General features: G+C 48.7%; 1 protein-coding gene across 1 annotated transcript; it reads right to left on the bottom strand.

Annotated features, from left to right (window-relative positions):
• Positions 1 to 837: 837 nt before the first annotated feature.
• Positions 838 to 14,884, bottom strand: OPRL1 (opioid related nociceptin receptor 1). The gene is made up of 5 exons (XM_032705223.1): positions 14,785 to 14,884; positions 14,256 to 14,533; positions 13,499 to 13,752; positions 4,283 to 4,638; positions 838 to 3,941 (listed from the first exon to the last, which is right to left on the bottom strand). The coding sequence occupies exons 3-5, from the start codon at positions 13,723 to 13,725 to the stop codon at positions 3,418 to 3,420; spliced, it is 1,107 nt and encodes a 368-aa protein (XP_032561114.1). The 5' UTR covers positions 13,726 to 13,752; positions 14,256 to 14,533; positions 14,785 to 14,884; the 3' UTR covers positions 838 to 3,417.
• Between the last annotated feature and the right edge of the window lie 1,258 nt (positions 14,885 to 16,142).

A 16,142-nucleotide genomic window follows, 5' to 3' on the forward strand; every position in this document is an offset into this window, starting at 1 on the left:
TAGAAATTGTAATTCATGGGGACGGAAGTTGCTGGCTGAGGGAGAGGAAGGGAAATGTGGCATTTCCAAAGCCAGATTTGCTGCAAACCAAGTGGTTCTTCAGGAGAGAGCTCAATCACTGGCTCATCCATTCCTCAGCCTTTTCCAGCACTTGACTTCAGCCAGCAGCAGCAAAGAGAACACATTAATAAATCCCATAATACTGAGTAAAGCACTTTGGTTTATGGTTTTGCTATGAGAACTCACCCCTGGACACTTATAATTAACTGAACTAGAAGAGAAATAAAGATTTCCATTTTTGTTCTCAGCAGTTTGTTTTTTCTTTTTTGAGAAGAAAATCACCCCTGCTAATAAAAAACCCTCTCCTGATATTTACCTGCTTGGGTAGGAATATTGATCTCTGTGCAGAAAGCGCTTCCCTGATCACACATCTCACTGGCTGATCTTTCTTGGAGAATATGGCCTTGGCTTTATTTTCAGAGCAGCACTGTAATTTATTACTCTCCATGATCATGCCTAACCCCATAACTCCTTGGAATTGTGGAGAGAGCATGTGGGAAGAGCTTGTTTTCATCCTACATCAGACTTCACCTCTTACAGCAGGCAGCTGCCTGCACACCAGAGCTGCCTGTTGCAAAACCCAGGGACCCTGTGGAGGCTGGCAGGGTGCAGGCAACTCACACTCATCTCCAACCACCGATTTTCCAGCATTTTCACATCTTCTGTTCCTGTGTTAACTACAAAGTTGCCTGTGACACAAAAGTTCCCACTGATCTCACTAAAAAGGATCAGGCTGAGACACCCCTGACCCACACAGCTAAATCCTCCAGACCATCATTCAGTGCACAGGAGGTTTTATTTTCCTTTATTAAAGCACACAAATAGCCACCTAGGAAATTGTCATTTACATTGCAGCAGTTGTAAAATCACACCAACACAACCATTTCCAAAGAGAATTACAGAGCCAGTGCTACAGCCATCCAGCTGACCACAAGCCTGTAACTCCATAGGCACAGTACAATGAAGTTCTGCTTTCAGGTTTTTGTTGCTCTTCTTATAACAAACTCCACTGAGCATTGAACAGAATGTCTAAACACAGTCACTGCAAGGGCCATGGAAATATCCAAAAGCTTAGTAAACACACATTTACTGGTACTTGATTATGTAAGATCGTTGCAGCATAGTCATTATAACAAAATCCGTATTTAAAAAACGCCAAACACAGGTATATTTTTTTCAGAGGACATAAATCTATTTAAAAACTCAACCAAGAATGGCAAAGGGAGAGTGGCTGTTCCCTAGCCAGCCACTAAGGAATGCTCTCCTGCTCGCTAACAGCCAGAACAGCAGTTGGTTCCCAGCTTCAGGCCCAACCATACCCAGACCCCATCAGATCACCTGACAGCTGAGGGGCTGAGCAAACCCAAGGTCACTCACTGCCCAACACTGTTATTGCATCCACAACCACAACATCCCACCAAACTCAGCTTTTCCAAGGGCATGGATGCAGCTTGCCAGCAGCACAGTTCTCAGGGAGTTGTTCTTTCCATGCCTGGGGGCTGTGTGGGATTTCCTGGTGAGTACTTGGGGATAAACATCCATTGCAAAGTGCTTAAAGTGCCCAGATTTCCTCCTCCCCCCAGATTAGTCAGGGGAAGTGATAATTGCAAAGTTTGCTCTGGTTTCCCTCCAGATTCCCAATCAAATGCTAATCACAGCATCAAAATCCTCTCAGCTCGAGCAGTTTACAAGGGATCTGGGTCCTATACATGGGACACTGGAATTTCATCTATATTTTAAGCCCAACCATAAGGGAAACACTCTACATAGAAATATAACATTCGATTTTTTTATACAGCATATGTAAAGAACATGACAGCATTAAAATATTGGCAAATCAATACATTAAAAATACAGAATCTCCTAGATCAGAGCACAAGAAATATATTCACAAGAAATCTGTACAGTCCGGACGACGCTGCCAGTTCTTAGATTGAAGTTGACCTCCCATCTCCACATGGGGGTCTTTGCTTTGCTTCCCCATCAGCACCACTGGCCACCACTGCCCAGATTTCCCCAGGCTGTTGTGCTACAGGGAGAATACCAGTCTGCTGTCCCCTCCAGCACAGAGAGCACTCGGTGGTTAAACTCTTTGGGGAAGCTTTCATTATTGAATGAAATGACACAACATTTCATTTTCCACAAAGCTCTGACCTACTGAGAGAGGAAAAATCAATCCACAGTTGGCAGGAGGAGTGGTACCTGGGCAGCATTTCCCAGGTGCTCTCAGAATCGTGGATCTCATTGCAGTTAAAAAAAAACCCCAAAACAACAAAACAAACCCCAAACCCCCACCTTTTGTATGGTTTGTGCCCCACTTATCCCATGCAGAGCAGATGGGACTGTTTTAGGCTGCCACATGCTACCAGGAATGTCCAAGTCTTCTGGAGGAGCTGCCATTCTGACTTCTCCAAAATAGCTTTCCCCTATACATAAATACATTTATATATAGGCCACTTCATTCCTTCCTCCTCTCACTGAGGAAGATCCCCAAGGCATGCTTGGCAAGGTGAAATCCTACCATCTATCTGTACCTAGAGCACTGCAGACGTGTATGTATAGACACAATCTGTCCACTGGCAGACTGGAAACACAGAGTTTAAAAAGAAAAAAAAGCAGCAGCAGCATGTAAATGAGGAACTGTGTCCATTTCCTCCTCTTTGGAGCCACACTCTTCAGTTTTTACAGTCCCTTCTCACCCCCTGCTCCCCTCTGAGAGGAGGGGTTTACTGCAGACCCCGTCTGCAGGAGCTGGCGTTGTCCTCCAAGGCAGTTTGAATTTCCCTTTCCACCAGCTCCCTCCTCTCCCTCCCCACATCCTTCCGTGCACGATGACTCATCCTGGAGATGATCTTAGGTTTTGTCTGATGGCTCCTGCCCACTTTGGCTGCAGCAAAGTCTAATTTCAGAGTGGTGGTACAGGAATAAAACCTGCATGCGAGCGCCTGCTGAGCCACACGAGCTGTTAACATCTCAACTCAGGGAGGCAAAAAGCAATGGAAGAGTTTACATTCTGTCTGTCTCCCAGCAGCAAAAGTGTAAGTCCCAGGAGCGACGCCTATTTTAAATCCTTAATTCCTGAACTCTCAATAATGTTGCAAACCCCCAGGGTTTCACAGGAATCAAGGGCTGATTTCAAACACGTTCCTCAGTGCAGGATGCACTAGAATTAAAATGCATCAAATGGGCTTACTTTTTCTGTATGCTCTTGCAGTATCCAGTTTTCCCAACCCCCAGAATTGTTTCTCGCCTCTCAGTTTTGAGGTCCTGCTAAAGAGCTGTTATCTGAGTTAGTTCTGACGTGGGGGTGGTTGGACTCTGCTGGGCGACAGCCACCATGGGAATTTCCATGCCTAGTCAGGCCGGATTGTTAGTCCCCTCCGAGTTCTTGCAGGCATAGGCCACATCCTTGGCAATGCTGCACATCCTGTTGGACATCTGGAGCTCGGTCCTGAAGGCGGTGGGGAAGCAGAACTTCTTGAAGCACGCCTTGAAATTCTCATCCAAGAAGGCGTAGAGCACGGGGTTCAGGCTGCTGTTGGCGTACCCCAGCGCGGTGCAGAAGCAGGAGATGGCCAGCTCGAGCTCACTTTCTGCCTTGGCACCCAAGCACTGGACCAGCACAAAAATCTGGATGGGAGTCCAGCAAACAATGAAGACTGCCACGACCACCAGGACCATTCGGGTGATGCGCCTCAGGTTTCGGTCCTTCTCCTTGGAGCCTGAGAGGACACGGACGTTCTTGAGCCGTCTGATCATGAGACTGTAGCAAATGGTGATGATCAACACGGGGATCATAAAGGAGAAGAGAAAGACGCAGATGCCGAACACAGGATCCCAGTAGTCCACTGGCGAAGGGAGTTTAATTAGACAATCAATTTCTGCAAGTGAAAAAAAGTGAAAAAAATCAAATGGAAAAGAAGATCAGCAAACACAGTACAAGCAAAAAGGCATCTGCACAACATTGAGATTAGTTTAGACTAGTTAGAGAAGTGGTTGGAGTTAATGTTCTTCAAAGTCTTTCCCAACCTTAATGATTCTGCGATTCTATGTTTAACACTTGGAAGGCAGCAGCAGTGATACAGGGAAACAAGGGAAGAAAGGAGAGAGTTAAGACAACTTTACAGCAGAGCCCTCACCCCGCTGATGAAACTGGCATCTCGAGCCCATGGGCTCTCCTGGCCACCACCACCTCCCACCCACCGGGTGCAGCTTCACTGACCGTTGTTCTCGTTCTCCGCGGATCCCATCACCATCGCCGGGATGCCGAAGACAGAAGCCAGTGCCCAGATGCAGACATTCACCACCTTGGCCTTGTGGGGAGTGCGGATGTCCAGGGCCTTGATGGGGTGGCAGATGGCGATGTAGCGGTCCACGCTCATCATGGTCAGCGTGAAGGTGCTGGTGAACATGTTGTAGTAGTCGATGGAGATGGCGATCTTGCAGAGGACGTTGCCGAAGGGCCAGAAGCCCAGGAATGTGTCTGTACCCTGGAAGGGTAAGGTCATCAGGCACAGGGTGTCAGCCAGAGCGAGGTTAAAGATGTAAATGTTTGTTGCTGTCTTCATCTTGGTGAATCTGAAATGCAGGAATGAGCAATGGTTAGAGCTCCACCTGATGAGCAGTAAGACATTAAACTCTACTGAAGAGGTCATTCTGCCACTTTGGGAAGGAGATGCAGTATTTTCTTATATAATAAGACTGACCATCCTTCACCTTTCTACCTCCCACAGGTTTATCAACACACAGCTCAATCCAGCTCCTAAAAGATCACGTATGGTACCTTCATAATCAATTCCATGGGCAGGAGAAGTTTATTCCCTCAGACTGCCAGGGAGGACCATGAAAGCCTGAGCCTGTCAACTCACAGTGGTTCTTGAAAAATGACTTCAATAAGGTTACCCTAGGATTTCATCACATATGGCTTCGTTATTATAAATGTTGGTGAAAGCTTTACCCAATATGATGATTTGAAAGATCCAGGGCTAAGCTGATTAGCCATTTTGTAAGGGCTCACATTCAAAGGGTGTGGCTAATGTGAGCTGTCAGATCAGAACAGGTGGGATGGCCAGCCCTGGCCAGCTAAAAACTCGTGAGGAATGAGGTTTGAATCAGAAATCAAAATATCACAATGGATCTTTCTCAAGAAAGAGGTAAAGTCACAAGTCAACTCTACTTAAAAGAATTTTTGTCATTTCAATATTACTTTTATCATATGAACTGGCTGCCCAAAAGAGAGATTCACCTTGCTGTAATGGCAATCATCTCCTTTTCACACATGGGAAACGATGCAGAGCAAACCATAATCACCTACCCATGAGACATGCAGAGTCTGCAGAAATGGAAGCTCAACAGTGACTCTGGGACTGAATCTAACATTTCAGCTCCAGGATGTTCCTCTCATGGGCAGAACAGAAGCTCAAATAGGTATAATTTTAAAACTATAGCTCATCCATCATTTACTATACTAATGGCCTTTGAAGAAATGTGGCCAAAAATGGCAGACAGGGATGTATGTTATTAATAGAGTGCAAGATCGTTTGAGGGTAACACTTCTGCTTATAAACTGCCACCCTATTTTCACTCTGTATTAGAATATTATAGGGTCTGATTTGACCTAAAAAGCTCTTTTTGTCAATTTGATTCAGAACAGCAAACCCACAACTGCCCTTCTCAGCTCTGTGCCCTCCCCTCAGGGTCTGAACTTCAGTTCTTGAGAGATTATTTGAATGCTTGGCAGAACATTATCAGTGGCACACTCTGAACTCTGCTGAGACACACAGTGACGTGGCCAGATTTGCAAGAATAGGAGCCAGGGGAGCCACAATCCAGACTATAAAGTCTATTTTTTTACCTGCCTTGGAGCTTTAGGCTGGGCTTGTATTAGAAATCTGAAAGTGGCTTCAGAAAGCAAGACCGAATGTTCCATTTGACCTTCAAAGCCAAGGAAAGCGTTTGGAGGTGAGCACTGATGGAAACATGGTTGGAAACACTGAGGTCCCTACAAAAGCCTGTGTCAGGCTCCTCTTGCCCCAGAAATCACAGGTTCTTAGAAAGCCAGCCCAGATAAACTTATGTAACCAGAACTAGTAGAAGAGAAATGCCAGTGCCTTTCCTTTTGTGGTAGGATGAACAAGCAAAACACTTTGCAAATCCAACTCAACCTGGCAGCTGCCAGGGCTTTAAGCTTTGGGATTTCCTAAGCAGGATTACCACAGACTCCAGTGCCCTGAACCCCAGAGCAGCATCTCAGGGTAGGCAAGTTTTCTTTTTGTGTTTGAACACCTGCAGTTGGGCCAAGCATGGCAAAGTACTCAGGGGGATGAGGTAGGTCTGTTAGGTGGGTTCAGTCACCTTCCCCTCTAGGTCAGCAGAGGGGAATTAAAATGAAGAAAATCAAATCACTGTTTTTTTATCAGCCCCCACAAAAATAAGTATTGTCAGCTCAGGCTTTAGGAAATGATTCAGTCATCTAAGACTGTGCTAGCAAAGGTCTCCTGGGAGCTGTGGCCTTCTCTGCATACCACAGACTGGCTGGGCTGGCTCAAGCTTTCCAAAGGTCAAGGTTGTTGCAGTCCATCCTTTCAGGAGGACTGGAGCTGGAGGCAATTCATCAACATGCCTCTAACACTGGCTGCTCTTACTGACGTTATAACTCAAGGGAATAACAATTTGGAGCAATGATGAGTGACTTGACAGCAAAACAGAAAAAAATTAAAGGTTGTTTGAGTTTGTTTTTCTAATTGACCAGTGGGAGAAACAAGCAGAATTCACCTATTTCCAGCCCCCTTCCAACATCCACAGGGGACAAAGCTGCCTCCCTGAATACTCCTGTTTCCTCAGAACTGTGAGAATTTTGGGGCATCTCAGCCAGCCCTGAGCTCAGGGTGTGAAGATCACAAACCTTCAGCTCCCTCCCGCACCCCTCCACCCCTACCAGCCCCTCTCTTCCCAGACACTTCTCAGCAAGAATTTGGAGTCCAGCTGCAATTGCTCAGCCTGGCCCTGCAAAATCTGCTCTCTCTCAATGCACAGATCCCTCTCTGCTGCTTCCTTCCTCACCACCTCCTCAAGGTGATGGCAGAGCCACCTTCCCTCGCTCCCTCCAACATGGGGACATGCTGAGGTGACTGGCCCACCACTTACCTCCTTCAACCCATCTTCTAGTGGATTTTAAGCTGATTTTGTGCTCTTGAAAGGTGGGGAAATTAATTTACACCTAATTAATTACTTCTACTCCACTTTCTCTGCATGCTGAGAGCCAACAGCCAATACCCCAACCAAACAATGTTCCCAAACATTTCCAGAACGTTCAGTACACAAAAAAAATCAATTAATCGCTTCTCTGTGGATTAATCTCTTTTTCTTTTCCTCCAGGAACTGAGAGTGTTCTTTTTCTTAATCTGCAAAAAGACAAATTAAACTCTTGGGCTTTAGGAGGCACCTCAGTTTCCTCCCCCCGGGGCACAGCTCTGCTGCAGATAAGCCTGTGGCCTCCACGGAGGACATTAGTTCCCTGCTGAGCCACTTTCTTCCACTCTGTCATGGAGGTAATTTCCTAATGGAGCATCTCCCACAGAGTGGTTCTTAGCTCTTCATCCAGCTCCACCTTTGTCACAACAGTAATTGCTCTGCAGTCCTGTTCTCTCGGATGCTGAAGCCTAAGAGAAAAAATGCCTGGATACCACCTCAGCACATGTCTTCCCTCTCCTTTTTTGATGAGTGGACCTCAAGCAACAGTACCTGGAACAAAGCTGGACTTCAGCAAGGGGAAGATGCGATCTGGGAGTGAAGATGGGTAGGACACAGCTCTCTGGGCTTTAAGACCCTGTTTCTCACAAGGATGGATTCTGTCCCTGGCTGAGACTCAGAGGAGCTGCAGACCTGTTTCTCCTACTTTTCCTCTTTTCCACCCAGCCATGGCAAGGCTGCAGGACAGTGAGCCACTCTGGATGCCCCAAGGCTAAGAACCAGCTGGCTGCAGCAAAACTGCAACCCAAAATGGGGTAGCAGACACTGGGACAGAGGGACCAGAGCAAAGCCTGCAGCCACAGGGAACACTGAGCATTATCTCCAGGAGCTCTCTGCCTCCTGGAGTCTCTTGATTTTCATATTCATAGCTCCAGCTAATTGGGATGCAGACAGTGCTGTTCACCTTGAGCAGCTCCCTCCATCCCCACTTCACAGCCTGGTAGCAGTGCCAGCCTTTGCCCTAGTCCCTGAACGTGCACCTGGGAGCAAAACAGAGCAGAAAAGGCTCAGGGAGAATTTTTACTGACCTACTCCCACCCTGTGATGGTAGAAATCAGCCCTGATTCTCTCACACCTCTGCTCCCAGCCTGCTTATAGCCCACAGGTTGTGTGAACCTGCTGTTTGATCTGGCATGCACCATTGTGATTTGTGTCCCCCCAGCCATACACCCACACTGTGCTCCCCACATCCCTGCTGCTCTGGTCACCATTTCAGAGCCCCCTCAGCCTCAAACTTCTAACCAGTTCAAGATGATTTATTCTTAATGGTTCAACAGGCCCTGAAAAAATTCAGAGAGTTTAAGAAGGACAAATTTAAATTACTTTGGGCTCTGAGGCCAGGCACTACAGCAAAAGCAGCCACCAATACAGCACCTAAAAGCCTATAAATTACCCAGCAGGACAGGGACTGACTAGCAGGAGCTAGTTAAGGAGTTTGCTGCCAGCCAGGGTGAGCACATACTTTGAGACAGATGATTTTCTTGCTCTTGAGTCTCACCACTGTGTCCAGTGACAACTATAAAAAACAAACACTGCCCTCCTCCTCTGGGTGCTCTCTGGGGACCAGTGTGGATGGGGACATCACATGGCCCCGGCTGCTGCCATGCCAAAGGAGGAGGCTGGGTGGCTGCAAAAGCCTCAGTACCTCAGCCAGGGGCTCACAGGGATGCTCCCACATCCCTGAGCAGGTGCTTGGCCACCAGGAATGGTGCTCTGGTGTGAGGAGGGCATTCATCAGCCTCCACCCTGCAGCAAGATGCTCTTGTCCCAGTTCATGGGTCAGATCTGCCACTGCTGAGTTGCTCGAATCCAACACTCTGCTGGGAATTGCCCAGTCCATGAAAAACACTGGGAACTGAGTCCCACACTAAAACATCACAGAATTACTGCTGCACAGGGGCAACTCTCTTGCACCCATCTCACCAAAGCCAGGTGAAACAAAGAGCCTTCCTAACTGGAGCCACAGGATCTGTGTTAGCCGGGACCAGACATGGTTCCTATGAGACATGTGGCTGAGCCCAGCTCACCTGGGCTGGTGGGGACCCAGAAATCAGGGAGCTGCAGACCTGTCCTGTGCAGCCACTATGACAGCAGGTTCCTCTCCCGCTCACCTCACCATCCTCTCCAGGGCACAGAGCCCTCAGTGTGGCTTTCACTTCTCTATAAATTGCAAGAATTGTCTATTTATTTTGTATTTTTTTCTAGGAAAAACTAAGCAGGACTCAGATGGCTCCACCATCACACTGGGTCCCCTTCGCATTAAGCTCCATTTCAGCTCTGAGACACTCAGCTGGTCGAGGCTTTTCCCTTAGAAAGCTTTTTATTAAGAAATCAGCATCTCTGCAATGTCACAATTAACTTCATTTTCCCTGTCTCATCACAGCCAGCTGCCCTCACCCCTGTTCTCAGGGACTGTGGCAGTTTTCAAGCAGAATAACAGCTGGCACAGCATCCCCAGGCAGGATCATGGTGCAGGCACCCCCCATCACATCCTTCCTCCTTCACCTGGAAGCAGCAAATGAAAGTCTGGGAGCCTGTCAGCCCTCATCTGCCTGAAATATTGCTTAAAATGCTCTGAAAAGTGTTCTTCAATAGAGGGAGCTGAGCATCCCCAGTACTTTGCTGGGCTCCCAACAGAGAGCAACCATAGTAAAGAGTGCCCAAGAAATCGGGCATCATTATTCCCATGGGGGCCTGAGCTGGAGGAAAGGAGTCCTCCAGGCCATCACTGCTGAGCATTGTAGCAGCATGATGGAGCTGGGGACAACAGAGGAGTCCCTGGACCAGAAGCTGCATGCTGTCCCTTCCCTGGCACAGGAGTGGCTGGCAGCAGTTCAGGGGTCTCTGTCACAGCCCTATAACAACACCTGGGTCAGCATCACCTCCGGCCCTGTGAGTCACCCACCCCCAGGGCCACTGAAAGAACAATCCATCCTCCTCCTCCTTTGCTTTCCTTCCTAAAAACAAAGCTCTTGGGCAAGCAGCCTTGCAGAATTCAGTTAATAGCTAAGAGGGATCTCAGCAGCCTTTTTTCCTTCACTCTCCCCCCCAAACCCTCTGTTCAGCTCCTCGTTTCACATTCATTAAAAAGAAGAACAGGAAATATATGCAGAAGAGAGCAAACAGCAGAAGGAGGAGGGAGGGGAGGCATCATCCCTGCTGGCAAGGATCTCCACAATGAGCCAGCAGAACAAAGCCACAGATGAGGCAGGTTCCCACAATAGGCCCTTTACTGTCTAGGAAATCGTGTTCCTGATGAGAGCCCTTCTCCATCTTACCCAATTAGTGCTGCTCAGCACTGGAAGGGACTGACAGCCACATGATGACTGTCTCTAAATTAATCATTCCAAATTTTAAATCACTCCAAATATAATAGAGATGTAGGCTGGGTTCTATAACACAGGGGAAAACCTAGAGGAGACTCTGAATTTCTACTTCCATGTGAAATACTGGGAGATTTTAAAACTTTTCCCTCAGTGCTGCAAAAGACTCATTCAAAAGGAACAAAAAATGAGCCTTTCTGATGCCTCCAATTTCCTCGAGTGCAGGTATTAGAGTCTTCTTATTTCTCAGCTCCCTCAAAACCAGGAAACAATTATTGTTTATGACATTGTACCATTCTTTTTGTGGAAGATAATACACGATTTTCTTATGGGCTGTGTAATATGTTGGAGCCTGGTTATCCTTGCCGAAGCATGGAAAAAAAAAACCACAAACAACCAACTTTCATAGGCTGCACCATGTCTGCAGGTGACAGGGGTGCAGCACAGAGGGCTTGCCAATCATTTTTCCATTAATGGAAGAGCTATATTGTTAAGAGTTCCAAAAGCCCATGTTGACTTACCAGCAACCAATTTTCAACCTACTGAAAAACAGATGCTACTCAAGGCACGAAGCCTCAATGCCCCAATCTGGGGAGAAAAACCTGTGTTTGAGAAGTTCATCAGCATCTTCCGTGTATGGTCACTGATGTGGCAGCTCTGCACCAATCCACATACATGGCAAGGGTAAAATCTGGGATACTGAGCTCAGTTTATCCCCACATCTACTTCTGACCTCAACATACAGAACAAGGAGAGAAGAATCCTGAGCAGAGATAACCAGAAGTTGTAGTTACTCACCAACCTAAGAAGGGTCATTTCCTTGGGTATAACTCAGCTCAGTACTGAGCTCCCAGGGGACACAGATGGGGAGAACCAGTGGGAACAGCAGGTTCTGCACATGTCCCAGCTCAGTTATAACTTCCCCAGCACATACTTTTCAAGGGGGTACTCTAGACTCATGTTGAAGGGTTTTGGGTTTTTGTTTGGTTTTTTTGTTTGTTTGTTTTAATATATAGGGGTTTCTAAATAAAGGGAAATAGAGAAATGGAAAATGGCTGGGGGAGATGGGGGTGGCACCTTTCTTCAGTTTTCAATTTCTTAAACCAAGTAAAACCAGAGAACACACGAACAAGTTAAGTTCCAGGGGAAATTCCAGTGCTGAAATCCCACTTTCTTTTCCTGAGTGCCATCTATCCAACTGGAAGGTATCAAAGTCAAAAAGATGTGGAACAGAAGCCGCCATTCTGCACGCACGGCCACGGCACAGGTGCTGTCTTGGGACACTGATGTTATTTGTGATACCCAGTCACAGCCCTGGGCTGGGGCCAGCAGGATCCAGCTGCTCACATCCCACAAGACCTCTGCAGACAGGGAGATTTCTGCCAAGACTTCTTGTTACACACATCTAAGGCTCATGCACGGGGTAAGGACTCCCTTCCTCTGCTGCTGGCATTCCCATGGAGCTGCATCACTGTCAGACAAGGACTTCTAACTCCCAGAGCCTCACCACTCACCACACTTGGACACACCCACAAACTACTCAAATGACTGCTACTACACCGAACAGGAACACGAGCTCTCCAGACATGTCATTAGTTTACTGCAAACCTGGTCTCTGCATCTGCAGCTCACCAGGGCTAATGGGATCCCTTCTCTCTGCCATGAACTCCTCTGCAAAGGGAGCACAGGCAGCCTGATGAAGTCACCTCACTCTGCCCTTGTAGCAGAGATTTAGCCACCCTTCACCAACCTCTGATACCAGAGACTTGAATTTTGCAGCATCTCCTGCAACCAAGTTGTGTGTATTCAGGGGAAAGATGCTTTGGAAGCCCTTGGGCTCCTGGTAGGAGCAAGACAATCTCATCAGTGTCTGAATACCTGCTAAATATTTGCATTTTCTGTTGGAGGATTCAACCTGTCTTTTTTGTGCTGGCAGCATCCACCTGCAGCAGGAATCTGCTTCAAGACATGGATAAAATGGAAGTTCCCTCCCTAACATGAAGGGTGCAGAGATCAGAAGGGGGGTGCTGGGATTTAGCACAATCACAGGCCTAACAGCTGTATAAACTTATTCTGTACTTACAAGGGGAACAAGGTTTCTGATTCCCAGAAATAAGGGGGGTTTGAACCACAACAGTGTCAGATAGGGACACTTAAAATGTCAGCAGGGTGCAGGGAGGCTGGACTGGTTCATGGTCTGTGCTCTGTCCCTCTGTCAAGGTCCTCCCACTCTCCTGACTTCAGCACAAGAAGTCAGAGAAGTTGCCTTCAACTCTGCAGCATCCTGTCACATCTTATTCATGTCTACAGCTTCCAAAGGGTTGAAAGAGTTACATTCCTGATTTTTCCCCTGCACAATTAAGGTAGAACCTCTGCACATGCCATTCCCCTTGCAACAAGGTTCAGCTTTGGAAAGAGCCAGCTCCCAGATGGAACAGCACCTGCAAACACAGCTGGGGTGCCGGACACAGCCCAGGAAGGAGAGGTCCCATTAAGGAGCCAGCACAGCCTGGCAGCAAAACCCTTCCAGCTCATTGCCCTCTTTAGGGACATCCAGCTCGCTCAAAAAAAACCCCACAAAACATTTTTTTTTGAGCAGTTCTGCTCTCTCTGTTCCATTCTCTGAGTTAAACTTTAGGAGGCACCAGAGGGCAGCTGAAAACTGGTGGAAACCTTCATCACAGCCTAGGAAGGGTTAAAAAAACAAATAAAACCAAAACAATGTAACAAACGCTACATCATTACCACTAAAGCACATCAAAAACACCAGGGAAGCACCTGCCTGCTTCACCTGCAGCAGGGATTGAGGGAGGGAAGGTCTGCCCCTCTCCCAGCCTTCCCTGGAGCCTCCCTGCGTGTCCTACCTGACAATCACATACATGACGGAGCAGTTGCCCACCAGCCCCACAATGCACACGATGGAATAGACAACCACGATGGTGATCTTGATGCTGAGCGGCAGGAAGCTGTCCCCCGTGCTGTTGTTAAACCAGTTGCTGGGGAGAAAGCTCAGGTTGAGCATGGAGGAGTCATTCAGCAGCTTTCTCAGGTCAGGGTCTTCAAAAATATGGGCGGGGAAGAGCGGGTCCATCCTGAAGCACCAGCCTGCGCCAAGGACCTGGGGCACCAAGAGACAGTTTTAAGATCTGCTGATCAAACGGGTAGCACGGGACTGTGGCAAAGCGTGTGCGTGAGAAGCGCTGGGGAAGGATGATTTATTACCTGGGAGAAGGATGATTTATTGCCGGGGAACACAGCCTCCCCCTCGAGCCTTCCCAGGAGCATTCTGATGGTCTACAACCCTGAGAGCCCGGCGCATCCCGGGCACACCGGGATCGCGCATATCTCCACACGGCCGGCGCAGGGGACGCGCGGGCTGCACACGCCATCCCTCCCAAGGGCTGGATGCTCCCACCTTCCTCTCCCATCCCTGCGGGCCGGTGAGTCCCTACACGCGGCTTTGTGCCCCCAGACCTTCCACTGGCCCCCCGTTGTCCCCCGAGAGCCACCGCAGCCTCCCACTGGGGCTGAGGCACAACCTCCCCCCCCATCCTGGTCCATATCCTAATAAAACGGCAGGAAAAGCCCAAAGTTGGAAATAAACCCCAGCTAGCTCCGTACCTGTGGCGGGTCCACTCTAGCGCAGCTCCGGACCAGGCTCCGCTCCCCGCGGCCGCATCCAGCACCCCCGGGCCGGGGGATGGAGGGGGACACGGGACAAAGCCGGGGGCTCCGCAGGCGGAGGAGGGGAAGGGGCTGCTCTCCCAGGCAGGGATGCTGCCAGCGCAGGGGGCTGCACCCCGGATCCCACGTTTTTAAGGAAAAGGGAGGGATGAGAGAGAGGGAGGGAGGGAGGACAGAGGGCGGCTGGGCAGAGCCAGGCTGCCGGGCTGCTCCCACTGCGTAAGAGAAAAGCGGGAGGGGGAAGGAGGAAAAGAAGGGGGGGGGGGGGAAGAAATAATAAATTACCAAACGCGGCAAAGGGAAGGCGAGCCCACACCTGCGAGACACGGGCAGCGTCCTCCCCCCGCCCCGCAGGCGCCGGGAGCTGCGGTGGCCTCCCCGTCCCACCCCCGGCACGGGCAGGGGGGGCCAGCACCCCCCAACCTCCCCAAACCCTTCCTGCCGCAGCCCTCGACCCGCAGCCTACCTGGGATGGGCTCCCAGCCGTAGACGTTGGAAAGAAGGGAAGAATCGTGGAAGGGTGCTGAGGAGATAGGGATTCGGGAAGCAGATTCCTCCCTCGTCTGCAATTGTGCAACCTGATCGCTGTGCTAGCGCAGGAGCAGCGGAATGGGGGATCTGACCTAGAAATTGGCAAAAAAATACAAGGAGGAATGAGAATTAGGGGGAGAAAATTGTTATTATTTAGTAATCTTCTAGCAGCATTAACTAAAGGTCATTTTTTGCAGTGCAAGCCATCCTGCACTTCACATCAGAGTTAGAGTAACACATATATTCCAAGAAGCTGCAGTGGTAAATTCATTACCTCAAGGTGGGGTGAGCCACAAAGACCCCACAGGTACCTGCAGTTCCCAGTCTGGCTGTGAGATACTGACCCTCATAAACTCAGTGCCCAAGAGCTGCAGAGTCCCCCAGGTATGCCACCCCTCAAACAGGTCGCACAGAGGCATTTGGGGTCCACCCTCAGTTTAATCCCAGATCAGAGGTGGATTGACTACTGAGAACTAGAGCCTCATGGTCTGGTGCCTCTGGCCATCTACAGTGTTTCTCCAAAGAAGCCATTTCCCAGCAATCTGAGGAAATCTCCCAGTGTTGGGGACATAAGCAGGGATACATAGGTCAGATTCAATCTGGGGCACACTGTTATTGCCCAGGAGATGGAGAAAAGGGACATGAGCTCTTGCAGTAAATGCTTTTTCTCTTCCCAAGCCCAACACAGAACTCCTGGGGCTCAGCAGGCAGTCAGGGCTATACCTTTCTGCCCCAGTTCTGCTTCAATGGATATTTGGGGATATTTAGCACAAAAGCTGCATCTCCTTCACAAGGAACACAATGCCAAGGTATGGTGTTGCATGGTAATTTTCCTGAATGCTTCCACAGGAGCAGATCTCAGCTCTAATGGGGAACAAGGGAAAAAGTATGACCCAGAGATACAGCCCCCCTGTGGAACAGAGCAGTCCTACTGCTTGAAAAAGTGAAGGGTTTGTCAGTCCACTAATGAGAGTGTGAAATAAACACTAGACTAGACATTACCTTAATTGTTAATGGATTGATTTTCAAAGGCTGAAGGAAGGACAGCAGTAAATCAGTGCAAGAGCTCCCAGCTGGACAGCCCAGGAGCTGACGGGAAGAGCATTTGCAAATTCAGCTCTGCTCCTCTCTGCTGGCTCTCACCCCATAAATGCTCTCAACCCTTCCCACACTCCCTTTTATGTTAATTCAGTGCAGCAAATGCATCAGGTTCACCTATTTATCTTGTTGTGGTGCTCATTTTCACCTGACAGCTGTGTTTTGGAATGGCTGCTGTAAAAGGGATCAGGATTG

Source organism: Chiroxiphia lanceolata, chromosome 17, assembly GCF_009829145.1.
Source record: "Chiroxiphia lanceolata isolate bChiLan1 chromosome 17, bChiLan1.pri, whole genome shotgun sequence".
In the NCBI taxonomy this organism is placed as follows: domain Eukaryota; kingdom Metazoa; phylum Chordata; class Aves; order Passeriformes; family Pipridae; genus Chiroxiphia; species Chiroxiphia lanceolata.